The sequence below is a fragment of the Triticum aestivum genome, chromosome 7B (genome assembly GCF_018294505.1).
Source record: "Triticum aestivum cultivar Chinese Spring chromosome 7B, IWGSC CS RefSeq v2.1, whole genome shotgun sequence".
Classification (NCBI taxonomy): domain Eukaryota; kingdom Viridiplantae; phylum Streptophyta; class Magnoliopsida; order Poales; family Poaceae; genus Triticum; species Triticum aestivum.
Genome location: NC_057813.1, coordinates 368,242,895 through 368,270,098, shown reverse-complemented (window position 1 = coordinate 368,270,098; position 27,204 = coordinate 368,242,895). Strand labels below are relative to the sequence as shown.

General features: G+C 46.5%; 1 protein-coding gene across 1 annotated transcript; it reads left to right on the top strand.

Moving 5' to 3' along the window:
* Window positions 1–404: 404 nt before the first annotated feature.
* On the top strand, window positions 405–26,228 carry LOC123157965 (predicted GPI-anchored protein 58). Its single transcript, XM_044576129.1, has 4 exons — window positions 405–452; window positions 24,617–24,980; window positions 25,049–25,326; window positions 26,122–26,228. The coding sequence occupies exons 1-4, from the start codon at window positions 405–407 to the stop codon at window positions 26,155–26,157; spliced, it is 726 nt and encodes a 241-aa protein (XP_044432064.1). The 3' UTR covers window positions 26,158–26,228.
* The last annotated feature ends 976 nt before the right edge of the window (window positions 26,229–27,204 follow it).

Here is a 27,204-nt window from a genome sequence, read left to right as displayed (position 1 = left end):
ACCCAACTGCAACTTTTTATAAAATGTACTGCACACATCAACACAGCGAGAATGCAAATGCTTTGCATTGCCGAACCGCACGCAGTCGCCGGACGTACTTCACTCAGCAAGCGAGCTGCAAAACAAACTTCAGTGAGCTGCAAAAACAAACTTCACTGAGCCGCAGAGAGGGCTCCCTCGGCCGGGGCAACCACCGAACTTGTTCTGCATTTTCTTTTCTCAAATCAATAACAGTATGACTTCTTTCATTCATCAAGCAGGTGGCGGAAATCGGAAGCGCACTGCATTGGGCAACTGCACATCCAAAAGCTGCGCACAAGATGAAGTGCACATCCAAAATCTGCAAAAACAAAGAGAAAAAAGGCCTTTTGCGAACTGCATCGGCGGCAACTCGTGTTCCCAGGATGCTGTCGCCGTTGTTGACCGTCTTCGCGCACTCTGGGTGGCTGCAGGTGAGGTGGAGCTCCTCCGGCCTTGGACCACGGGTCCACGGCTACCGCAGGCGGCAGCCAACCGTCCGGGCGTGAGGTTGGATGCCCGCAGATGCGCGAAGAGGCACCGATGCGGGGCAGCCCGTTCGATCCTGACGACCTGAGGGTCATGAGAAACCGTGGATAAACGGACCAGGGCCATCGGCGAGGGAGCATGCGTGGGTCAACGACAGTTGCTGCTCAATCCCGTCTACTAATGGCGCAGCAGGGCCAGCTCCGCCCTGATCCCGTGGTCGCGGGCCAGATCCGCACCGGCAGCCGCGTGTGACGCTTGAGGGCGGCGCACCTGCATCAGCCCCGGGGCGGTGGGCAGGTTGGAATTGGTCGCGGAAGTGTCGTCGGGCTTGGTCGGAGGCAGGGGCGCCGGATGGCATCAAGGGCTGGGCGGGGCTGAGGCCGTCGACGGGGTGGGCCGACATCACGCGGTGGGGCCAGGGAGGGGGCCGTGGAGGGCGGCGGGCGCGGGGTGGAAGAAGGTGGGAGGGTGCCATACGCAGATGGGGAAGAAGATATAGTGGGAAGTGAGGCTCACCTCGCCAGAGAACGTGGGGAGGGCAGGGCGGCAGATCAAGGTGGGCCGGTTGCGTGCGATGCTGGATCCACGCGCCGGCAAGGCGGTGAGGCCACCATCGCTGGTAGATGAAGGCGCGCGCTCTGCGGGTGCTGGGGCGGTGGAGTGGCGTGGTCGGCGGAGATCGGAAGGGAGGTGACCGGGGTTGGGGAGGATGGCACGGGAGAAGGTGAGGCGACCGGGGGTTGGGTGTGGAGGAGAGGAAAGTGGGGGGGGGGAGAGAGAAAGGTGGGGTTTGACTCGGGAAGAAGGTGGGTTAAGTGGGGCGGGGCAGTTTTTCGAGTCCCTGGGCGGTGCGTTACAGTGGACGACACAGATCGAAGGTGTTAGCAGAATAAGCTGCGGGTGTGCAGAATAAGGTCTTAAGGGGTGTTATCATAATAGACCCACCCTATATATATATATATCCAATTGGATGTAAGTTAGCATGAACTATTATTGTTGACATCACCCAAAGGTGAATACGTTGGGAGGCAACACTATAAGCCCCTATCTTTCTCAGTGTCCGATTAAAACTCCATAACCATTAGTATTGCGTGAGTGTTAGCAATTGTGGAAGACTATGATAGTTGAGTATGTGAAGTTTGCTAAATCAAAGCTCTGTCATAGACCCTTCCTGAAAATAAGATGAATTGCAATTGTTTGATGACTGAGAACATAGTTTGCTAGTTTTCAAGAAATTTTATGGTCTATGCTTTAACATGTGAATTGCTTGTTACTTGTTCGTGAGAAGTTTTATGAGATGAACGACTGTTATGACATATAATCATGCTAGAAAAGGTGATTGAAATTATCATTGATCAAACTTGTGCACCTTCTAGCATTCACACTTCATAAGTTCTTTCTTTATCATTTACCTACTCGAGGACGAGTAGGAATTAAGCTTGGGGATATTGATACGTCTCCAACGTATCTATAATTTATGAAGCATTCATGCTATTTTATTATCTGTTTTGAATGATTATGGGCTTTATTATACACTTTTATATTACTTTTGGGACTAACCTACAAACTGGAGGCCCAGCCAATATTGCTGTTTTATTGCCTGTTTCGGTATTTCTAAGAAAAGGAATATCAAACGAAGTCCAAACGGAATGAATCCTTCGGGAGCGTGATATTTGGAAAGGATATGGTCCGGGAAACTTGGAGTACAAGCCAGGGAAGGTCCGAGGAGGCCAGGAGATAGGAGGGCGCGCCCACCCCCTGGGGGCGCCCCCCTGTCTCGTGGGGCCCTCAAGGCTCCCCCGACCGACTTCTTTCGCCTATATATTCCCTTATACCCTAAAACCATTGAAGACGAGAATACATCGGGAGTTCCGCCGCTGCAAGCCTCTATAGCCACCAAAAATCTCTCGGGAGCCTGTTCTGGCACCCTGGCAGAGGGGGGATCCTTCACCGGTGGCCATCTTCATCATCTCGACGCTCTCCATGACAAGGAGGGAGTAGTTCACCCTCGGGGCTGAGGGTATGTACCAGTAGCTATGTGTTTGATCTCTCTCTCTCTCTCTCTCTCTCTCTCTTGTGTTCTCTCTATGGCAAGATCTGGATGTATCGCGAGCTTTGCTATTATAGTTGGATCTTATGATGTTTTCTCCCCCCTCTACTCTCTTGTGATGAATTGAGTTTTCCTCTTGAAGTTATCTTATCGGATTGAGTCTTTAAGGATTTGAGAACACTTGATGTATGTCTTGTCGTGTTTATCTGTGGTGACAATGGGATATCACGTGATCCACTTGATGTATGTTTTGGTGATCAACTTGCGGGTTCTGCCCATGAACCTATCCATAAGGGTTGGCACACGTTTTCGTCTTGACTCTCCGGTAGAAACTTTGGGGCACTCTTTGGAGTACTTTATGTTGGTTGAATAGATGAATCTGAGATTGTGTGATTCATATCGTATAATCATGCCCACGGATACTTGAGGTGACAATGGAGTATCTAGGTGACATTAGGGTTTTGGTTGATTTGTGTCTTAAGGTGTTATTCTAGTACGAACTTTATGATAGATTGAACAGAAAGAATAGCTTCATGTTATTTTACTACAGACTCTTGAATAGATAGAACAGAAAGGATAACTTTGAGGTGGTTTCGTACCCTACCATAATCTCTTTGTGTGTTCTTCGCTATTAGTGGCTTTGGAGTGACTCTTTGTTGCATGTTGAGGGATTGTTATATGATCTATCTATGTTATTATTGTTGAGAGAACTTGCACTAGTGAAAGTATGAACCCTATGCCTTGTTTCCTACCATTGCAATACCGTTTACTCTCACTTTTATCATTAGTGACCTTGCTGTTTTTATATTTTCAGATTACAAAAACCTTTATCTACTATCCATATTGCACTTGTATCACCATCTCTTCGCCGAACTAGTGCACCTATACAATTTACCATTGTATTGGGTGTGTTGGGGACACAAGAGACTCTTTGTTATTTGGTTGCAGGGTTGCTTGAAAGAGACCATCTTCATCCTATGCCTCCTACGGATTGATAAACCTTAGGTCATCCACTTGAGGGAAATTTGCTATTGTCCTACAAACCTCTGCACTTGGAGGCCCAATAACGTCTACAAGAAGAAGGTTGTGTAGTAGACATCAGGGACCCATCGGACGGGCCACATTATTTCGCGAAAAAAAGTTCCCCCCCTGACTGTTGGGACCCACCGGACGGGCCACCGTATTTCGTGAAAAAAACGTTCCCCCCACTGTTAGCTCGGACCCACCAGAAGTGCCTCCTTATTACGCACAAAAAAATGAATACTCCCCCTGCTAGCTGGGACCCACCTTGGTGGGAGGCTGACTTGTGGGCCTACTAAGTTGACGGGACGGAGTGCTTTGTCAACTTAGTCAATATGAACGATTCTAGCTCCAGTGACCGTACGATGTCCATCCAACGGCCATAGTGCTTCTTCAACCTCTGGTCTTCTTGCTCCAGCCGCCCAAAACAGCGCCGGTCGTGCCGCACGCTCCTGCCTCCCGTGGCCGGCTGTGCTGCCGCGGAGGCCTCACCGCCCCATACTATTCCCACTGCTGGCCAGGCCCTGTGGCGACGGCAGCATCACACCACAGCCAAACTAGTGAACCCTCGTACTCCTCTCCGCGCGGGCTTCCACTGCCGCGTCTTTCCCGGCTCTATGTCGTCCCCTTCCTAGGCCTCGCCATCATCCACCGCCCTGGTGCTCTCGGCGCGGCGTGGTCAACATGGTCAAGGAACGACTTCCATCAGACGTGGATTGTATATGGAAAGGCTGACAGCTGGGTCCGTGGCCGCAACAAGGAAGTGCCTCCTTATTATGCAGAAAATAATGATTCCTCCACCTGACAACAGGGACCCACTGGACGGGCCACCGTATTTTGCGAAAAAAATGTTTCCCCCCTGACTGCTGGGACCTACCAGCTACATCTTCGCACGCAAGGAAGTGCGTCCATATTATGGGCAAAAAAATGATTCGCCCCCTGACTGCTGGGACCCACTAGCTACATCTTCACACGCAAGGAAGTGCTTCCAGGCAAAAAAATGATTCACCCCCTGACTACTGGGACCCACCAGCTACATCTTCGCACGCAAGGAATTGCCTGACAATCGGGACCCATCTGGTCGAAGCGTACATAGCGTTGTCATTCTGGTCGCGAACGTGTACGTACATACTGGTCGATGTAGAGGCGCGCACGTGTCGTACTAGAGGCGCGCGCGTAGCATGTACACGTACGTACAATGGCTAGGGTGCAAGAAAGTAAATACGACCATGTACGTACATACGGGCGGGGTCTCGAACACCTACTTGCGCATACGTACAGCCAGGGCTCATGTACATGGCTGGGTTGGAATGGAGAAACAACGTCGTCGTCATGTTTATGGGCAGCCAACCGGCTGGGTCGGAATGGAATGCATTGTCATGTTCATCGGGAGGGCTTGGACGGAACAGGTGATGGAAACGAGGCATGATGTACCGCAGAACGGAGGAAACGGCCTTGTGTTCGACCGGCCATGTTCGAAATGGGATCCTGTTCATCGAGAGGGGTCTGGTGTACCGCAAAACGGACAAAACGGACTTGTGTTGGAGCGCTATGGTCGAAACGGGGGTCCTGTTCATCGGGAGGGGTCTGGCATACCGTAAAACGGGACTCCACGGGATACTGTTCATCTCCACCGTCGACCTCCTCTAGCCTCCACGGGCTACTGTTCATCCACCGTCGACCTCCTCTAGCCTCCACCTACGACTGTTCATCCACGGGCTCCTATTCATCCAGCCTCCACCGCGTGCTACTCCACCGGCTACTGTTCAACCACCCCTCTCCACGGGCTCCTGTTCAACCACCCCTCCACGGGCTACTGTTCATCCACCCCTCCACCGTCTACTGTTCATCCAGCCCCCCATGGGGTCGTCCTATTCATCCAGCCCTCCACAGGGTCCTGTTCATCCAGAGGCAACGCCACGGGGTCCTGTTCATCCACCCCCACCGCTCACTGTTCATCCAAACCCCCCCGCAACGCTAACTGTTCATCCAGATGCAGCATCGATCGGCTTCAGTTAGCAGCAGTAGCGAAGGAATCGCTCGATCGGGTTCAGTTAACAGCCATCAATCGATCGCTCGGGTTCAGTAACGCGTAGCCTGCAGTGCAATCGCTCGGGTTTAGTTAGAGCCCAACGCCTCGCTCGCGTTTAGTTAGAGCCAACGCCTTGCACACACGCGCGTACGTGTACGAGAGAAACGTGCATCGCTCGGCCCCCGACCACCCACCGTAACCGGGAACTCCCTGAAATTTTCCCTGCCCTCGCTTCAACCACAGTTTTTTCCGTCATAGACGACCCAAAGAATGTCATGCAGCTGCGTCTCCGGCCCGCCCAGGACGAAAAGTCCATTTTCTATCATGACTTTTTTGTCATAGAAGTAGGAGACCACCACATCTATGATGATACCGGGTTTTGTCACAATTATCATCATAGAAGTGTCATAAGTATGACAGGAAAAAAATTCGTTCGACCCAAAATGTCACGGATGTGTCTTTTTTTTGTAGTGTGTGTGGAGGCTATATATACCCCTCCACCCTCTCCTCATTTGTGAGGGAAGCCATCAGAACGTGCCAACACTTCCACTACTCATTTTCTGAGAGAGACCAAGATATTCCAATCCAACCATATGGATCTTGATCTCTAGCCCAAGTTGCTTCCCACTCAAATCATCTTTCACCAAATCCTATCCTATGAGAGTGAGTTGAGTGTTGGGGAGACTATCATTTGAAGCACAAGAGCAAGGAGTTCATCATCAACACACCATCTATTACCTTTTGGAGAGTGGTGTCTCCTAGATTGGTTAGGCGTCACTTGGGAGCCTCCAACAAGATTGTGGAGTGAACCAAGGAGTTTGTAAGGGCAAGGAGATCGCCTACTTCGTGAAGATCTACCCTAGTGAGGCAAGTCCTTTGTGGGCGATGGCCATGGTGGGATAGACAAGTTTGCTTCTTCGTGGACCCTTCGTGGGTGGAGACCTCAATGGACTCGCGCAACTGTTACCCTTCGTAGGTTGAAGTCTCCATCAACGTGGATGTACGATAGCACCACCTATCAGAACCACAACAAAAACTTCCGTGTCTCGAATTTCTTTTGCACTCTCCAATCCCATCCCTTTACTTTCTTGCAAGTTGCATGCTTTACTTTCCGTTGCTCATATACTCTTTGGATGCTCGTTTGATATGTATTGCGAATGGTTAAACTTATGCTAAAACGCCACCCAAACTTGAAAAACTTAAAAACTGCCAACTTTGTTTGTTGAGGGTCTAATCACCCCCCTATAGACACCTCTTCCTGATCCTTTCAATTGGTATTAGATCTTTGATCTCCATTGCTTTGGTTTAAACACCATTGGAGGAAGATGGATGAGTCTACTTTGGGGAGTCTTAGACATAGAGTGCCTATACTTGATGGAGATTACTTTCATGAGTGGAAAAATGAGATGCTTGTGATTTTCAATTAATAACATTTGAACAAGTACATTACTAGCCCTTTTGCACCGCATGTCGATCCTATGCATCCTACTCTTGATGAGTCAATTGACATGATTCGCAATCTTAGAACTGTTGATCTTATCACTAGAGGCTTGCCTAGAAACTTGATTGGTTGCTTGCCTACTCTTAAGTGTGCCTATACCACATGGAAATTTCTTGAGGAATGATTTCCAAATTATTCTTTGCAAAATCTAGATGAAATTCTCCATAAGTCTATTGCCTTGAGTAAGATGAATTCCAATGATCCTAAGTTTGGTGATAGTCTATTTGAGCTTACAAATCTTATGTGTACCAAAGGAGATGTTGGAATTATTAGCAATATTATTTCTGAAGCTATTAGAATTCATGAAGAAGATCATTGTCAAACTCATTCTAATGAATCACCCTCTCTAGGAATTGATCCACCACATGACGATGTTGAACATGGATACTATGATGAGGATGATGATAGTGACTTTGATCTTGATGATGCAATGAGACACTTTGGTCTTATGGCAAATCTTTGGGGATACATGGTAGGAGGAAAGAAATGGGTTCTTGATACTGGATGTACCGATCACATGACCGGAGATAAAGATATGTTTCATGAGCTTGCTGAAAACGACGGCCCTCGAAAGTATGTCACTTTTGGTGATAACTCAAAGGGTAAGGTGCATGGTTGGCATTGGTAAGGTGGCCATCTCACATGATAGCTCCATACAAAATGTCATGCTCGTTGAATCCCTTGGCTATAATCTGCTTTCTGTTTCTAGACTAGCCGACTTTGGTTTCAATGTCCTTTTTACCAAAGTAGATTGCCAAGTGTTTCATAGAGATAATTATAAAATGGTCTTTACCGGCATACGTAAAGGTGATCTATATATTGTTGATTTCACTAAAAATGCTTAACCTAGAACTTGCTTAATTGCGAAATCCTCTAAAGGTTGGTTGTGGCATAGACGGTTAGGTCATGTGGGCATACGATACCTTGACAAGCTTGATATACAGGTGTTAAAGATGTCATATTTGATAAGGATAGACTTTGCAGCCCTTGTCAAGCAGATATACAGGTAGGAGGAAGGCATCTCGTGAAGAACATCACGACCACAAGGAGGCCACTCGAGCTACTTCACATCAACCTTTTCGGTCCCAACGCTTACAAAAGTCTCGGTGGAAATTCTTTTGGTCTAGTTATAGTTGATGATTTTTCAAGATTTACGTGCGTGTTCTTTCTCGATGATAAATCGTAGGTCCAAAAGATCTTCAAAAACTTTGCTAGGAAGGCCCAAAATCAATTTTAAGTGAAGATCAAGAAGGTTCACAGCGACAACTAAACGGAGTTTCAAGAACGCAAATGTGGACACCTTTCTTGACGAAGAAGGGATTTCACATGAGTTCTCGGCTACGTACACACCTCAACAAAATGGAGTTGTTGAGAGGAAGAACTGGACGCTCATCGAAATGGCAAGAACGATGCTTGATGAGTACAAGACGCCAAAGAACTTTTGGGCAGAAGCAGTTGAGACAGCTTGTCATGCGACAAATTGCTTGTATCTTCACAAGCTACTCGGCAATACGGCATATGAGCTCCTCACCGGTAACAACCCCCAAGTTGGATACTTTCGAGTATTCGGCTCAAAGTGCTACATTCTTGATAAGCATTGTCGTTCTAAATTTGCTCCTAAATCTCATGAGGGATTCCTACTTGGTTATGGCTCAAACTCTCAAACATACCGTGTCTACAAAAATTTCACCCAAAAGGTTGAAGAGACGGTAGATGTGAACTTTGATGAATCTAATGGCTCGCAAGTAGATCAATTACCAATTGATGTAGGATATAAAGATCCTTCGGAAGCAACCCAGGACTTGTCTATTGGCAAGGTTCGTCCAAAGGAGGTGAAGGAGAGTACCTCGTCAGTTCAAGTGGAAGCTTCTACCTCATGACAAGGTGAACCAAGAGTTGACATGGAAGCATCCACAAGTGGGACACACCAAGATGAAGAAAACGAGGAAGTACACCAAGATGAACCTCATCAACCTCCTTCTCCACCACGACGAGAGAACGACAACGTCAACAACCATGAAGGCCAAGAAGAAGAACGAGATGATGAAGAAGATGTTCCACCCCGATCAAAGCAAAAGCTGTCACGAGTTCGAGCAAGAGTTGCTAGAGACCATCCCGTCGAGCAAATCTACAATGATATCCAAACTTGGAGAATCACTCGCTCTAAACCTCATTTGGCTAACTTTTGTGAACATTATTCATTCATCTCTAGCATTGAACCTATGAAGGTTGAAGAAGCATTGGAAGATCTGGATTGGATAAACGCCATGCATGAAGAACTACACAACTTTGAGATAAACCAAGTGTGGACATTGGTCGAGAAGCCCAACAACAACCACAACATCATCGGTACCAAATGGGTGTTTCCCAACAAGCAAGATGAATATGGACAAGTGGTCCGCAACAAAGCACGTCTCGTCGCCCAAGGCTATACTCGAGTCGAAGGTATGGACTATGGTGAGACATATGCCCTTGTTGCTAGACTTGAGTCCATTCGCATCTTACTTGCCTATGCTAATCACCATGATATCACCTTATACCAAATGGACTTTAAAAGTGCTTTTCTAAATGGTGAAATTGAGGAGGAAGTTTATGTCAAACAACCTCCCGGCTTTGTTAATCCTAAGAAACCCAATCATGTTTACAAGCTTCAGAAAGCTCTTTATGGTCTTAAACAAGCTCCTAGAGCATGGTGTAAATGCTTGACCAAGTTCCTTATTGAAAAAGGCTTTGAGATTGGAAAAATTGATTCTACTCTTTTCACTAAAAGGTTAATGGAGAATTATTTGTGTGCCAAATTTATGTTGATGATATTATATTTGGATCAACTAACCCTCATTTTAGTGAGAAGTTTGGGAAGCTTATGTCAGAGAAGTTTGAGATGTCTATGATGAGTGAACTCAAGTTCTTTCTTGGTTCACACATCAATCAAACTAAAGAAGGCACCTTCGTCTCTCAAACGAAGTACACCAAAGACTTGTTCAAGAAGTTCAATATGCAAGAATGCAAAGGTATGAGTACAACCATGCACTACTAGGGAAAACCCTATACACATAATCTTAGCAGCAACGCGGCTCAAAAAGGAGCACTGCTGCTAATTAGCAGTGGCACGGGTGTGGAAAACCCGCTACTGACAAGTGTTTAGTAGTAGCGAGCTCTGTGTAACCCGCGCTGCTACAAATATCGACCGACAGTGCCCCCCAACTCCATTTAGCAGCAGCGCGGTGCCGCGGGCCACGCTACTGCTAAACCTGTAGTAGTAGCGCGGTTTTTCTGAGGTCACTTCTGCTAATTTTCAAATTGGACACACTTTTTGTCCCGGTTAGCAGTAGCTCTTCTGCCGAAAACGCGCTGCTGCTACTTTCTTATCAGCAGCGCGTTTTACGTCCCGCGCTACTGCTAATCCGCACCAACCCACCACCTTTTCCCCACCCGTCCCCTCCCCCTCCTGTCTTCCCTTTCCCCTACCTCCCACATCCTCCCACTCACACTCTTCTTCTTCCTCAACACTTCTCCCCCATGACTCTCCCTCTTCTACCTACCTTTCTCTCTCTTCATTACTCCTACCCGCACAAAGAAATTATCGCAAAGAAGTATCGTGACCGAGGGGTATGCAGGACAGACACCAAAGTTACAAAAGAGCACAACTCCACTTTCCTGCATTGGTTCAAAGAGCATATTATTGCTAATCCCCCGGAGGAAGGCTCTAAGGACGGATTGCTCATATACGCCTTAGCACATGGCCCCTTGCTCAACCTCGTACCTATCAGGCATATGATATCAACGGATACACGTTCTACACAGAGGCCAAAGATATGGACAGTGATGATCAGAACTCAGGGGTGACGATGGAATGCATGACCGGCAGCGACAACGGCGCAACTGAACAATTTTATGGAAGGGTCGAGGAGATCTGGGAGCTTGACTACTCTGGACTACATAACACGACGATGTTCCGTGTCAGATGGGCTAAGAATGTCGAAAGAGAAAACCAGATTTTCACTACCATGACTGTACCCAACACCAAGAGCGCTACCGTGAATGCTATCGCAAAAAACAAGCCATGGGTACACGCTAAGCACGTGACACAATGCTTCTTCATAACCGACCCACGCAATCCCAACCGTGTTGTCGTGAGGAGAGGCAAAAGGAACATCATTGGAATGGATGGAGTCGCCAACGAGGCAGACTATGATCAGTACGGCAACCCAATGAGGGAAGATGATGATGATGATGAAGTATACGTCAAAAGAAGAATCAATACTACATTACCTAAGAAAAATCGTACTCCATGGAAAAGGCAAAGTCACAATGAGGGGCTCTATTATTCTTTGACGAACAAGAAGGGAAAGAAGCTGACTCAAAAATGAAAACATCAACGCTGAGGAACCGTATGTTATCGGTCAAATGATGTAATATATATATATATATATATATATATATATATATGTTCCTATTTTGTATACACTTAGCCATTATTATGCATGGGTCCAATGATGTAATATATATGTTCCTATTTTGTATACATATTTAACCGTCAAATGATGCAATATAAATCGCCTTCCCTTCGTTCACTGCTCTCGGGAAATAAAAGTGGGAGAAAATAAGTGGGAGAAAATAAAGGAAAAGAAAAGGAAAACTGGTTATAGTAGTAGCATTGTACTGAAAAGAGCTACAGTCAAGCTAGCAGTAGCGATTTCCTTAGAAAACCGCTACAGCTAATTAAGGTAGTAGCATCGCATTTGGTCCAAACCGCTACAACTAGTGAAGGTAGTAGCAGCATGTTTTGTCTAAACGCGCTACCGCTACATCCACTTAACCCAAAATTCTCACTCTCCCTGCTTCATCCCGCCTCTTTTCCCCCAAATCCCCACTCTCTCTTTCCCCGTTGCACTGCCGCGTCCCGGTGCTCGCCCCCGACCCCGGCGCTCGCCCCTGACCCGGCCCCGGCACTCGCCCCTGACCCGGCCCTCGCCCCCGACCCCGACGCTCGCCCCCGACCCCGGCGCTTGCTCCCGACCCGGCCCTCGCCCCCGACCCCGGCGGTCGCCCCCGACCCAGCCCTCGCCCACGACCCGTCGGCCCTCGCCTCCTTCCTCTGCTTCCTCCCCTCCTCGCCCCTGCACCCTCTGTAAACCCCCCCTCCCCTCTCTCTACTAGCTAGGGTTCTTCGGTTAATTTACTTAGGTTTTAGTTAGGGCAGTAGATTAATTAGGTTATCTATTTAGTTATGAATTTAGCTAGGTTTTAAAATAGGACAGAAATTTAGGGTTAAGCAACTGTAGTTAAAAGAAAAGGCAGCATTTAAGCAATTTTCCAAATCAACATCCCTTGTTAAAGGAAATTTAGGCAGGCTGAATTTATATGCAAATTTGAACTGGACATGTGATATGTGGATATGTCATGTTTGGAATTTGAACATGTCATTTGGACATGTGATGTTTTGGTTCAATTTTGGTAAATGGTCTGAGTGGCCTATGTTACGCCGGAATATTGATTCATTTCCGTTCCAGTGAATTTCAGGCGCTCGATATGTCCATTTTTTTAGCAAAGGTCATGCCGAAATTTTCCGTGAATTTTGGCATGATTTGTGCTAGATAGTTGGCATATCGAGTGCTGGCACATAGATTTCTTTTTTATGTCATTTCTCTTTTTTTCATACTTTTAGAAATAAACGAGGACACTTAGTCATAGGAAACATGTCGAACAACGAAGAAACTGGGCCTTCTGACCAAGATGCAGACGAGATGGATTATGAGGGTGAACAAGAGTACCTCGACTATTTGACTGCTAAGCAAGGTTTGCAGGTCGGCCTCGATGATGGTACTGACGCCGACATCGACAACGATGATGCCGGCACCGATGGCGGCGCCGAGACTGGTGGGGAAGGTACCGGCGGGGAAGATACCGGCGGGGAAGGTACCGGCGTCGATGCCGCTACCGAAAAGAGGAAGCATAAGAAGCAGAGGATACGAAAACCTAACAAACTAGGGATTGGAAGACTTGTGATCACAAAGATGGCACCTGGCAAGTTTGAGCCATTAGAGCCGAAAGAACCTCGCAAGTGCTATGGGAACCAAGTAGGATGCATCCTACGGGAATGCGTGAGAATCAACGATGATGACTTAAGGAGTAAAGAACATTTGACGTAGTTGCTCCTAATGAAGTTGCACAAGAGATTCAAGTTCCCCGACCGGGATGATAACATAGAACAACCGTGGGATGATCCAAAAATGAAAAAGATTAACAATCACGCCATGGGCATGTTCAGCAATGATTTGGAAAGGGAGGGTGAAACGAGCTATTGAGGCTGAGGAACCCCTGTACAAGATTCTGGAGGAAAATCCGACACTTATGGAGGAGGAGTTCGAAAAGTTCAAGGACACTTGCTACCGAGGCAGCCAAGGCTAAGGCTGCGAAATTCAAGAGCCTTCAGCAAAGGAACATGGGGAAGCATCGCCTCAGAAGCCGTGGCTACCTTGGTAAAAGGCCCATATGGGATAAGGAGGATGCGGAACGTGAAGCCGCGAGTCGCCCAGACCCCTTCGCGAAGTTCACCAACCCCTTGGAGTGTGACTTCATCAGGGCCCGCTACAAGTGGGACAAGGAGAAAAAGGTTTTTTACACGGACCAGATCACGAGGAAATTGATTAGACTACTAGAGAAGCATCACCAGCTTGCAGCCGAAAGCCCTACTTCTCCGATGAGGCCCAAATGGGACACCCCTCTCAACCGGGCCTTGAACAAACTTAAGGGACTCCCTTTGGGCCAGCGACCGCAATATGGTCATGTGCACGGTGCTGGAGATGGCGCCACGTGGAAGGTGTTTGACAACGAGGGCCCGGAGGCCAAGAAGCAGAAACAGAAGTTTAGTCAGGCGGACATCAACGCGAAGGTGAAGCTTGCGGTCAAGAAAAAAATCAGCTGAGGATGCGGAAAAAATAGCCGAGGAGAAAAATGAGTTGCTACAGCAGGCAGTCAATGCAGCTGTAACTGCCTGCAAAAATGATTTTGCTACTAACTTGGTTCCAGCTATAATCAACTGGACGAAGGAAAATCCAGACAAGACGGTACATGATTTCCCAATGCCTAGTTTCGTCGGGAGCAACTCCATGAACAACATCAACACCGCACCATCACTTGCTCACGCAACCGGGCCTCCTCTCGCGGTCGCTCCCGCTCATAGAAGCCCGTCCTCAGTCTCTGGCGCGCTAGGTGGGCCTTCGTCTTTGGCTGAGCTCGACGCCGTCACGGTAATTACATGTCGCACCAACATATATATATATATATATATATATATATATATATATATATATAGAATATTCCATTTTCGTTGCCTTTCGGATGTTTTACGCCACAGACATATGTGTTTGCAGGGCGAAGAAACCCCGTGCACCATACTCTACTTGATAAAAGGCCAGAAGGTCGACGTGTGAAAGGGGATGATATTGAACCCCTTGAAACCCACGTTCCACAACCAGCCGATCCCTGCTCGGCACTTCAGGGTTAGGTTGTCCAGTGTGAAATCGAGGCACAAGGCGTTGCCTCCTCAAGTACAGCATGTGGGAGAGGACAACAAGACCCTGCCGCGGATTGGAAGCTTCAATGGTTGGGTGCTGCTATGGCCGAAGAATCTTATTCGTCTGGAGCCGGCCGAGAGAACACCAATAACCACACATCAACAAGCATGTGCGAATAACACCACCCCACCTACGCAATTAGCAACTCCTGTAGTGCCGAGTGAGAGCGGCAGACGACATGATGAAGGGGGTGCAATAGTACTGGCTGATGTAATCAGTCCTGTAGAACAGAGAATGGATGATGAGACGGAGGTCAACCCTATGGGTTTCCTCAATACAAACGCATATGACTGTGACATAGATATGATGAGTTAACCATATGACGAATCGGGCTATCGGCATGCTAATGAGGATATGGATGATATGCCCGGGCAGGAAGGTTGTTGGAAGGATTGCAAAAAGTCTCTCTTCATGAATTCCTCACAGGACACGCCTGAAGATGTCGCCTCAACTAGCCGGGGGTCATACAGTGCTTAGCCCGGGAACCCTGGGGCAGGGGTTAAGGAAGGGTCTGGAAGGTGTGCCCAAGAAAAAGGAGAGGAAGAGATCGGGGAAGACAACTGCCTCCAAACAAGCCAGAGCACAAAGCAGCCAGACGATACATTCTGAAGAGCGTGTACCCGTGAAAGGTGCGGCCATGTTCCATCTCAGGGGCGAGCCGATGCTACCGCCAAAACCGCTGGAGGCAGTATCAGGGGATCTCAGGAGACTGCACGACCATGTGATGTCGACTGAGAAAACCCTACTAGCCTCAAAGGATCCAGGATATCCGACATACACGGCTCGTGTGCCTGAGGGGAAGTGCTACGTCGAGACATGGCCCGCGGAGGTGTTCTTCCTGCGGTTTGACCATATCTTTGAGATGTTTCTGACAAGGCGGCTCGATTTTACAATCGTCCGCCTTTTTGCGCTACATATGAGCTCCGTCATGAAGAGTGAAGAAGTCTCGCAAATCTGTGTGGCGGATCCGTACTACATGCACGTGTCTTTGTTGAGTCTCGGCGACTTTGAACGTGAAACTGCTAGGGAGTACCTCCAAAACTTCATGGTACAGAATAAGGACCGGGAAATTGTCCTCCTGCCTTAGCATCCAAAGTAAGTCAGTTCCGGACAACCCTTTCGTACATTTCAATCATTCCTTCTCTCTCATATGGGGAATAATTTGAGGTGTCTTTTTCCCGCAGCAACGGGCGCTCCGTCCTTATCGTTATTTACTCGGAAGTCTCCCACGCCATGTATTTTGACCCTTCCAGAGACTACGAGAAAAAAGACTACACCCACATAATGAATATTCTAGATGCTGATCTCCAAGGCTTCAACATTAGAGGTGGCCACATGCAGGTCAGGAAACAAAAGAAACAAGAAGATGGGTTTCGCGCATAAAACTAACTTCTCCTGCATCCATGTCCCAAAACCAAGCAAGAAGGATGGATTCTACATCGTCCATCGCATGATTCAGTTCAACACGGGTCACCAAAAGCTTCACATGAGAAGCAGAAATGTTGATCATATCCACAAGTGGCTAGAATCTCATTGAGAGGCGGATTATAAACTTAGAGATGACTTCTTTCGCATCCAAAGGGACATTGCGACGATCATCATGAAAGAAGTCGTCGATGAGAAGGGGATGTTCCACCACGGCCCTATATCGCAAGCTGACGTCCGAACTCGCATAGGCATGCAACGTCTAGACCTCACGCCGTTCAAGAAGCTAGGGTCCATCCTCGATGATATGGAAGGATGGAACTTCTAGTGATTTATGATGCCGATGATGATGATATGTGTCGGTTGAACTTGTATACTTTTTGTAGAGATGAAACTTTGTGATGTCCATGGTCCCTGCCGAACTTGCATAACGCTACTTTGTTAGTTTGCGTACGATGACCTGCGTACCTCTAGTTAATTAGTTTGCATACTGTATGTTGCATCTGGTTGCTAACCCTTTCTGTTCCGGGGGTGTACAATGAGTGGCCTGAGTGTCAGGTGCAAGTGAATGGTTTCTCGGGCGCCATCCATAAAGGCTTCAAAAGCAGACAAGAAGGAGAAGCTAGTTACTTGAGGTTCACGCTAGCGCGAGAGAGGACTCGTAACCCCCGTCTCATGTACTACATAGTTCCGCTCTCACTCATAGTGATAGCTCTTCTCGCGTATACCTTTGTTTAGATGGATGACGTTGTAGTTGCAAGTATTCAAGACTTGCATTTATCGCTATTTTCGAGATGATGACAAGATACCACTTTGTGTTGGATGATGATTATGATGAGACTATGTTGACACCAGATTTTGGCATGGTCAAGAACTTATTTAAGATGGCTTCAAATGGAGAAGTGTTCTACATGAAAGAGTTCCGTATTGTTGATATGGATATCTTTGAAGTTTGGGTCATCGCCGTCCGGTTTCATCTCGAAGGCCACAACTATGCTCAAAGTACTAAGATTTTATATTCAGAGTACATTTTGGCCGATTAGGCCCTCAAGAATACCTCAAATGAAAAAAATTATCTACATGAATTGTCTTCGTCTTGTCGAAACGGTTGATTTTGATATAACAATCGTCCCAATCCGACTTTGTATGCAAAAGTTAGAGCAAAAAATGCGCAGCTGCATCAGGATGGCCACACACTCCGGGAATGATCATCCGGGTTTTGGATTTCTCCGAGGACCGCCGGACACTCCGGGGTTGTTTGTCCGGGTTTTGGATTTTTCTGCCGCAGACTTAGGAAAACAGCCTAAAACGCCCTCAAGATGGCCTCTGATTAAAAAACGTTCAACATGAAAGTTGTTCGTCTCGTCGAAACGGTTAAGATTGCTTTTGGGCTTGTTTCCATCTGAGGTCGTTTACCACCACAAAATAGACCCGCAAGGTGCAGCCAGTTTAAACCGAACAGTTTTGGAAAGTTCGGACAAAACCAATCTGAATTGGACTAGGGTTTTGGACGTGAATTGAAGCCTTTTCCTTGAACGGGAAGTCCAGCCGCCTCTTATATAGCTAAGGGGTGATGGCCGATTGAACAACACACAATCGATCGATTCATCTACCACTTTTTATCTTTTCTCTTTTCTCCTTAACCCTAGTTCTTCTTCTTCCTCGTTCTTCGTCTGTTCTTCTTGTTGCAGGGCGGCGAACCTTGTGTCCTTAAGGACGATCAGGTCGACCTAGGGCAGCCCATAGCCGCCACGCGCCCTGACGGGGTCCCTCCCGGGCGTGTGGGGTTTCGGGTCCTCAAAAGCACCCGCCGGATTGCTTGCATACCGCGCTTCCGGACGGGTCTCCTTCGACGTGAGCTACGGTGCATCACCCCCGGTGTCGAGGGTACACAGTGACGTGTTCGTGTGTGAACACACTTTTTGGCGACTCCGCTGGGGACGAAGCTTTGAACGGTCTCCGGCCCGTTCTTGCTACGAAGAGATCGTCATCTAGGGTTTGCAGTCTACAAAGGTAATATGAATACTCAATCCCTTTATGTAGATGCAAATAATTCATATGGTGTTACTAGATCGTTCAATGAGTATACTCTATCGGCAAACCCTAGTTTTTTCAATCATGCAACTAACTACGTGCAAGGGCCGATTCAAAGTAATTTATATACTTCAACTTCTTATGATATTAGTAACATGCACCATATGTATCCCAACTCACATGCATCGGCAACCCAGCAAATTCATATGCCGATGAGCAACATGATGAGTTCGATTAATCAATTTGAAACACCCCAAGTTAGAATTTCCAATGCCATACAAGAAAGTGTTTCACCCTTTTATTCATCGACAACTAATGTGCAATATAGTAATCCAACCATGCCAATGAATGAGAGAATTGGCCATGCTACTAGTGGCTATTCGGCCAGTTGCTCTCAACCGTCATATGCTACACCTCATGTTACTAATTCTTCGGCACCATACACAACTGTAGATGTTCATAATTTGGCTTCACACCTTCCTGGTTATAGCCGAATGAATGTAAATTTTATAGGAGCCGTTGTGCCCAACATTGTAGAAGATGAGGTAGTAGTGGCTGCATTGAAGAGTTTAGCCCAAAATAAGAGAATTAGTGCTCTTTGCCTTGAACAACATGAAAAGGGGCTATTTCCTGATTATGCCGCAATAAAAGCTAGAGTGTTGCAAGAAGATGAATCTTTGCCAATTGATAAAATTGGAGAGCAAAAGTATGGTCTTACAACAATGCATATGCCTTCACCTAGTACTACATCATATTATACACCCCCTACACAATTGCAAAATTTCGGCAACACCCGTGTATCATTGCCGAAAGAATCTAAAAGCATTGGGGGGGGGGGCAATCATATCCGGAGTGGGCTGAAATTGAGAAAAAGCTTAAAGCTAATTTTGCCGCTCGCCATCAGAAACAAATAGAAAAAGAATTGGCTCAGATAAAAGAAGCATTGCCAATTGGTAGTATCAATGAAAAGAAGGATGATTCGGAACATGAAAGTGCTTTGGTTGAAAAAGCTGAATCAAGTAGTATATATTTTGAATCCATCAAATCCAACGAGGCAAGCATTATTGAGAAAGGGCATGGCAAGCATAGGAAAACAAGGGTGCTTGATTTTTCTGAAGTTAATGGAACCTACTTACTGCCCTATGAGTTCCATGCTGTAGAAATTCACAAGCTTCAAAGACAAGAACAAGTAGCCGAACAAAGTTCGGCCGACAAAAATCTTCAGTGTAATGATGCACAGAATAAACAAAAAGATGATGAAAAGGCATTGGAGAGTCATCCAAAGATGAAGCTAGATATTGTTCAAGTCACACCACCATCATGCTCTCCCAACGTATTTGAAGAGGTATGCATAGCAGGTAATTTACCTATTTTCAGATTTGGTCATAACTTTATTGTTGATGCATCTATTAGAAAAATCCTCATAGGTAATTTTGAAAGACCAATGAAGAAGGGTAATTTACTTGTTAGCAATAAAATTGTTTTATAACATATCAGTCAACCAATTGTGCCATTTATAAAGACCGATAATGACTTATTATTGCAGTCAAAGCTTTTCCCGTTGCTTTATCTAAAGTTCATATCTATTTGGGTAGCTTTTCTTATTTCATACTTGGCATGCACTTGGTCTCAATTGAGACATGTATGTTCTAACTATTTTTATTTTAGAAATTTAAAGCCAGGTTAAATTCTGTTGAGAAAACTGATGCTAGTATAATATCTTACCCAAAGACATCGGAGATAGAGTGCAAAACACAATGCATAGCCGAATGGTGTGATGCAAAATCTGAACCATTCGTTTGCTTAACTCCAAAGCCGTTCTCACAACAAGATCGGCTAGAGAATGAAAAGTTTACCTTCAATTCAAGCATGTGTGATCAAATATTTGATTTGTTGTTGCAAAATAATTATATTAGAATTCTTGATCACCATGTTGAACCATCTGTCCAGGGACGAATGTACTGTAAGTTGCATGATTCGTCCAAGCATAATTTTGAGGATTGCAACATGTTTCGTCAAATAGTTAAACAACCATTGATAAAGGACGATTGAAATTTGTTGAGACACCAAGAGATGACCAGTCTATTCCGATTGGTCCTAATGGCAGAAAGTTTTTGCATCGGCTGCTTCAAGCCGATCCATTTGAAGAGAAGGTAAAAACTATAGGTGATGGGATCAAGCTTTCAAGTAAAGAAGTTGTTGAAGAGCATAATGAACATAATCTTGAGGGCAAGAATTCCATCGAAGCTACAATGGAGACGCCAAGGACTGGGGGGCAACAAGCAAATCCAATGACCGATGAAAGCAAACCAGAAGAAAACAAAGGCCGAAATAAGCGCAAGTGTAAGAGATCAAAAATCACCTTCGCTGAACTATTGGATAAATATAAAAAGAAGAGTGAAGAGAAGAATGCTTATCGGCCAAATCATGCAAAGAAACCAAGGTCACCCCCAAGGCGCAAATATGAGGATCGGTATTGGCAAAGTGATAATTTTAATGCAACATATTCATATCCTTATTTTGGGCCGCCAATGCCAATCCCGTGGATGCCTCCCTATGCTCATATACATACATATTCATCATGGGAAAGGTATGATACAAGGGCACATTCTCCATCTTATTCTAGACCATCTCACCAATACTATGCAGCTCCAAGAAGATCAACATTTAAACAATCACGCTTCAAAGACCGTTTCAATCATAAGGAATTGGTCAAGAGCTCAAGGAAGAAGAAAGAGGTGGTCAAGCAGGTTTACCGCATTAAAAGAGATGGTCGTAAGAGTGCAATTTCAGATTTGATCTCAAATGAAAAAGAACCAATTAAAGTGTTGACATTGGCTACTAAAGGCAACGAGACAAAGCAACCAATTATTGAGAATCGAAGTGCCAAATCTGAAGAAAAGAATTTGAGAGTGCACAAGGCCAAAAAGGAATTGCCATTGGTCAAAACAGAATCACAACCGAGATGCCCGCTCGGCTTATCGTATTGGCAAAAGAAGAAATTACAATAACTTAGTGCACAAGAACTTGAAGAAAGGAACATGGCATGGGTTCCCAAAGGAAGTGCTCAAAATAATAATTATGTGCAAGCTTCCATTACAAGAAGTGCGGTAAAGGTGAAGAAGGAAAAGAGTGAAAACTACAAAGGACCAAGCCGAAGGTTTCAACATCTTTGGTCTACACAATATCCATATTCTTCAACTATGCCATTAATGCCTATGCCATGGAATTCGTCATCTGGTATGATTGGTAACCCTCAATGGGCTCATTTTAATCCATGGATGCAATATAATTTCTTACATCATGAAAGGGTATTGCCAAATCACTATACATTTGATTAGCTACAAGTTTGTTCTTGATCCATAGGGCCGAAATACTTGATTTGTCATTTCATTTGATTATTTCGGCTATATGTGCTTTGAAGAAGTTTACATGCTAATGGCCAATATTTATCTATCATCCTAAGATTATGTCAATGCATGGCCGGTGTAGTATCCTAACATCGTCCTTAGTTCAATAGGAGACTAAAACAAGCCTCATACCACTTAAAATATGTTTGCACAATAATAAAAGCCGAATATGAAATTTTATTCGATTTGGAGCTTCTGGTTGCTATAGGTGCTATACATATTGAGGCTTTCACTGATTCGTTATAAGTAGTGCAACCAATATCCAAGGGTTATCAATGTTTTGACGAATCACTTATAGTTTATCTTGGGATATGTCTAGATGCAAAATTTAACTTGGGTTGCTTTAATATCCTTCATATATCTAGACATGACAATTGGAGAGAGTTGGCATAGCAAGCATCCGGCTACCATGTCCGTCATGGTGTATTGCACATCTATCAACAGCCGATGCTTATTCTTGCCAACATAGGTAAGGCGAATTGGAGCTCACCACCTTGGCCACTAATGAAACTTTTATGTAGGCAAAGCAAGGATTGGAGGAAGTTCATTCTTGATTATCTGCAAAATCCTAATATGGTTCAGAGGATGGCCTTGCGATGCATATCTATGGAACCTTATCATCAGATTGTTATATAAGTTGAGAAGTTTTCACCCAAGTTGCATCAAGGGGTTCAAACAAGGAATGGCTAATATATACTTATCGTCCTAAGAACATACAAATGGCCGATGGAGTTTTGACATCGTCCTCAGAGCAAGATATGTGCAAATTATTTTTCGGCACACAAGCTTTGCCGAAAAACAGGGGGCATGTGTTGACACCAGATTTTGGCATGGTCAAGAACTTATTTAAGATTGCTTCAACTGGAGAAGTGTTCTACATGAAAGAGTTCCGTATTGTTGATATGGACATCTTTGAAGTTTGGGTCACCGCCGTCCGGTTTCATCTCGAAGGCCAAAACTATGCTCAAAGTACTAAGATTTTATATTCAGAGTACAGTTTGGCCGATTAGGCCCTCAAGAAGACTCAAATGAAAAAGTGATCCACATGAATTGTCTTTGTCTCGTCGAAACGGTCGATTTTGATATAAAATCGTCCCAATCCGAGTTCGTATGCAAAAGTTAGAGCCAAAAATGCGCAGCTGCATCAGGATGGCCACACACTACGGGAATGATCATCCGGGTTTTGGATTTTCCGAGGACCGCCGGACACTCCGGGGTTGTTTGTCCGGGTTTTGGATTTTTCAGCCGCAGACTTCGGAAAACAGCCTAAAACGCCCTCAAGATGGCCTCTTATCAAAAAACGTTCAACATGAAAGTTGTTCGACTCGTCGAAACGGTCAAGATTTCTTTTGGGCTTGTTTCCATCCGAGGTCGTTTACCACCACAAAAAAGACCCGCAAGGTGAAGCCAGTTTAAACCGAACAGTTTTGGAAAGTTCGGACAAAACCAATCCGAATTGGACTAGGGTTACGTGAATTGAAGCCTTTTCCTTGCACGAGAAGTCCAGCCGCCTCTTATATAGCTAAGGGGTGATGGTCGATTGAACAACACATAATCGATCAATTCATCTACCACTTTTTATCTTTTATCTTTTCTCCTTAACCCTAGTTCTTCTTCTTCCTCGTTCTTCGTCTGTTCTTCTTGTTGCACGACACCGAATCTCGAGGCCCTAAGGACGATCAGGTTGACTTAGGGCAGCCCAGAGCGGCCGCGCGCCCTGACGGGGTCCCTCCCGGGCGTGTGGGGTTTCGGGTCCTCAAAAGCACCCGCCGGATTGCTTGCGTACCGTGCTTCCGGACAGGTGTCCTTCGACGTGAGCTGTGGTGCATCATTCCCGACGTCGAGGGTACACGGTGACGTGTTCGTGTGCGAACAGACTATCTGTATGTATATGCTATGATTACATTTGTGGTCTCACAAGCATTTGTATGTGTATCATGATGACATTTGTATGTGTATCATGATGACATTTGTATGTGCTAAAGATTCTTCTATAAAGCCTGTTCAAATACAAAACAAATATGCAGAAAAATATATATTAAAATTAGCAGTAGCTAGTGGAGAAAAGTTAGCAGCAGCGCGGTAGTATCAGTAGCGCGCACAGGGGAAGCGCGCTATAGTTATTAGAAGTAGCGAGCTCCACAGCAGAACGCTGCTGCTACACTTGTATATTAGTAGCACGCACACGCTGCTGCTATGGTTTAGCTATAGCGCCTTATTAGTAGCGCCGCCTCCCGCACTACTGATAACCCTAAAAGCCGCGCTGCTGCTAGGCTTTTCCCTAGTAGTGATGCCTACTAGTGGCCATCTTGACTTGACCAAAGATGGTGAACCCGTTGATCAAAAGGTTTATCGCTCTATGATTGGTTCATTATTATATCTATGTGCCTCTCGTCCCAATATCATGCTAAGTGTGTGCATGTGTGTAACGCCCCGGATACAACTTTCCATATTCGTAACTCCGACTCTTGCCTTTTCCGGAGATGCTATATGATATTTCCTTCGTGGTTGGGTTTTTGTCGTTTGTTTTGCATTTTGTTCTTGTTATGCATCTCATCTCATAGCATCATGTGCATCGCATCCTTATGTTTTCATAAAACTTGCATCCGTTCGGGTTCCGCCGGTTCTCTCCGTTGTCCGTTCCGAGCCCAGACACACTCGCACGCGCCCGCGGCACCTGCGAAATATTATTTTATAAGTGGCTTAAAAATGTTCTCGGAATCGGTTGCAACTTGTTGTGCGGTCTTATTATAGTGTAGACAGGCCACCTGCCAAGTTTCGTCGCATTCGGAGTTCGTTTGACTGGCCAACCGTTAAACATAGCGGCACCGTTGCCGGTTTAATCGTCGGACGTTTCGGTCTCCGAAACTACCGCCGGGCTGCACTTCTCTTCTCTCCTTTCGGCCCAACTCCTCTTCACAACCCACTAGCCCACCTACCTAACCCCACTCCGCTCCGGACCGTCCGATCGAGATCAAACGGCTCCGAACCGGCCTCAAACCCCCCAAACCCTAGCAATTTTGCTATATATAGACCCCTTCCTTCCATTTTGGGCAGCCTAGCCCCTCCCCTACCTCCATTTTCCGTGCCCGGCCACCTCCTGCCCACCACTTGGCGCTGCCCCCGCCGCCAGCCACCACCCAGCACTGCCGCCAAGTCAGCCGCGCCGCCCCCGCGCCCACTCCCCGCCTTCCACGCGTCCCCTGCGCCTCCCTCCAGCGCCCCCATCCGCCCGAGCCCGGACGCAGCCCACCAGGCCCATCTGGGGCCCGACCGCGCCCGCAGGCGCCCGACCAAGCCGCCCCGCTCCTCCCGCTCGATCAGGGGATCGAGAGTGCCGCCGCCGCCTCTCAGCCCTGCCGCCCGCTGCCTACTCCCTCGCCGGAGCCGCCGCTCCGCGCCGTCGCCTCCTCGTTGCCAGGTCGCCGCCCCGTCGTCCCCTCCCTTCCCTTCTCTCTCCCTGCCTCACTCTCTCTCCTTCCCCCGCAGGTCCCCGCCGCCCTTCGAGCTCCGCCCGTTGCCGGCTGGCCTCGCCATCGCCGGGAACGGGTCCGTCGCGTCCAGATCCGCCTGGATCCGGCCGGCACCACAACCCCCATGGCCTCCTCCAGCCTGCTTCGCCGGAGCCCCTCGTCCCGCCGCCGCCATGCTTCGCCTCGGCCTCGGGCAAGGTCGGGGACGAGCTCCCCTGTCGTGGGCCCCGTCCGGCCCACCCGCGCCAGCCGCAGCGCCTCAAAGCCCAGCTCGCCCGGCCCAGTGGCCCTCTGGTGAGCGCCCACGCGCTATCCTGCGCCCCAGCGCACTTTTGTTTCCTGCGTCGGCCCGTGTGGTTCGGTTTCGGCCTGTTTAGGTTTTTTCCCCTGTTCTACAAATTTCCTATTATCCAGGGAATTACAGATTTGCAGAAAACCCCCTAGATTTCACGCATTAATAACGTCTTAACCGTGCATCGGATTAAAATGTTTTATATATGTAAAATGCTTAGAATTTCATCTAGTTTCATAATATGTCATTTTCATCTATGTTAAAAATGTTTAACTTGCTATTTATTTAAATTTGCTAATATGCCATGCTAAAATGCTTATTTCATAACTGAATAACCGTAGCTCCATTTTAAATAAACTTTATATGTAAATGGGGTGGAAAAATGCCTAGTTTAACATGGTCCACTTTATTTTTCTGTTTAACAACAATAAAATTGTGTTTAGGGCAGAACAGTATCGAATCTATAATTTGCATATGGGGATTTTCCGGAATTGTTGTTTGTTGTTCCGGCCTCATTTAAACTTGTCTAGATAGGTAGTTTTTCTCGTGCTTCACCCCTTGCCATGTTTAATAACATTTAATATTGTTTGGTAGCTTAACCGAGAGAGAACTAAATAATTGATGTGGTGTTTCGTCAATATGCAACTCATTGCATATTGATCTCCACTTAACTTGTAGTGTTGTTTGTTGCACTTTGCCATGCCATGCCTTATTAAACCGGACATGCATCATACTTGGTTGTGCATCGTGCCATGTTTATGTGATGGTTGTTTACCATGTTGTTTGCTTCTTTCCAGTGTTGCTTATTAGTTCCGGTAATGTTGCGATCGTGAGGATTCGTTCGTCTACGCTTGGTTCGGTTTCATCCGTTCGTCTTCTTCATGGACTCGTTCTTCTTCCTTGCGGGATCTCAGGCAAGATGACCGCTACCCTGGATCTCACTACTATCATTGCTATGCTAGTTACTTCATTCTGTCGCTATGCTGCGTTACCTATCTTTTGCTCTTCAAGCCTCCCAAATTGCCATGAACCCCTAACATTTGACACCCTTCCTAGCAAACCGTTGCTTGGCTATGTTACCGCTTTGCTCAGCCCCTCTTATAGCGTTGCTAGTTGCAGGTGAAGTTGAAGATTGCTCCATGGTGGACAGGATTTTGGTTGGGATATCACAATATCTCTTATATTATTAATGCATCTATATACTTGGTAAAGGGTGGAAGGCTCGGCCTTATGCCTGGTGTTTTGTTCCACTCTTGCCGCCCTAGTTTCCGTCATACCGGTGTTATGTTCCCGGATTTTGCGTTCCTTACGCGGTCGGGTGATTTATGGGACCCCCTTGACAGTTCGCTTTGAATAAAACTCCTCCAGCAAGGCCCAACATTGGTTTTACCATTTGCCTCACCACCACCTACTTTTCCCTTGGGAGTAATTAACCCAAGGGTCATCTTTATTACAGCCCCCCCCGGGCCAGTGCTTGTCTAAGTGTTGGTCCGAACTAGAGCCCTTTGCAGCGCCCCCTCAGGGAAACTTGAGGTATGGTTTTAGTTGTACGGATTGCTCATCCGGTGTTGCCCTGAGAACGAGATATGTGCAGCTCCTATCGGGATTGTCGGCACATCGGGCGGTCTTGCTGGTCTTGTTTTACCATTGTCGAAATGTCTTGTAAACCGGAATTCCGGGTCTGATCGGGTCTTCCTGGGAGAAGGTCTATTCCTTCGTTGATCGCGAGAGCTTGTCATGGGCTAAGTTGGGACACCCCTGCAGGGTATAATCTTTTGAAAGCCGTGCCTGCGGTTATTGGCAGATGGGAATTTGTTAATGTCCGGTTGTAGATAACTTGACACCAGATCCGAATTAAAACGCATCAACCGCGTGTGTAG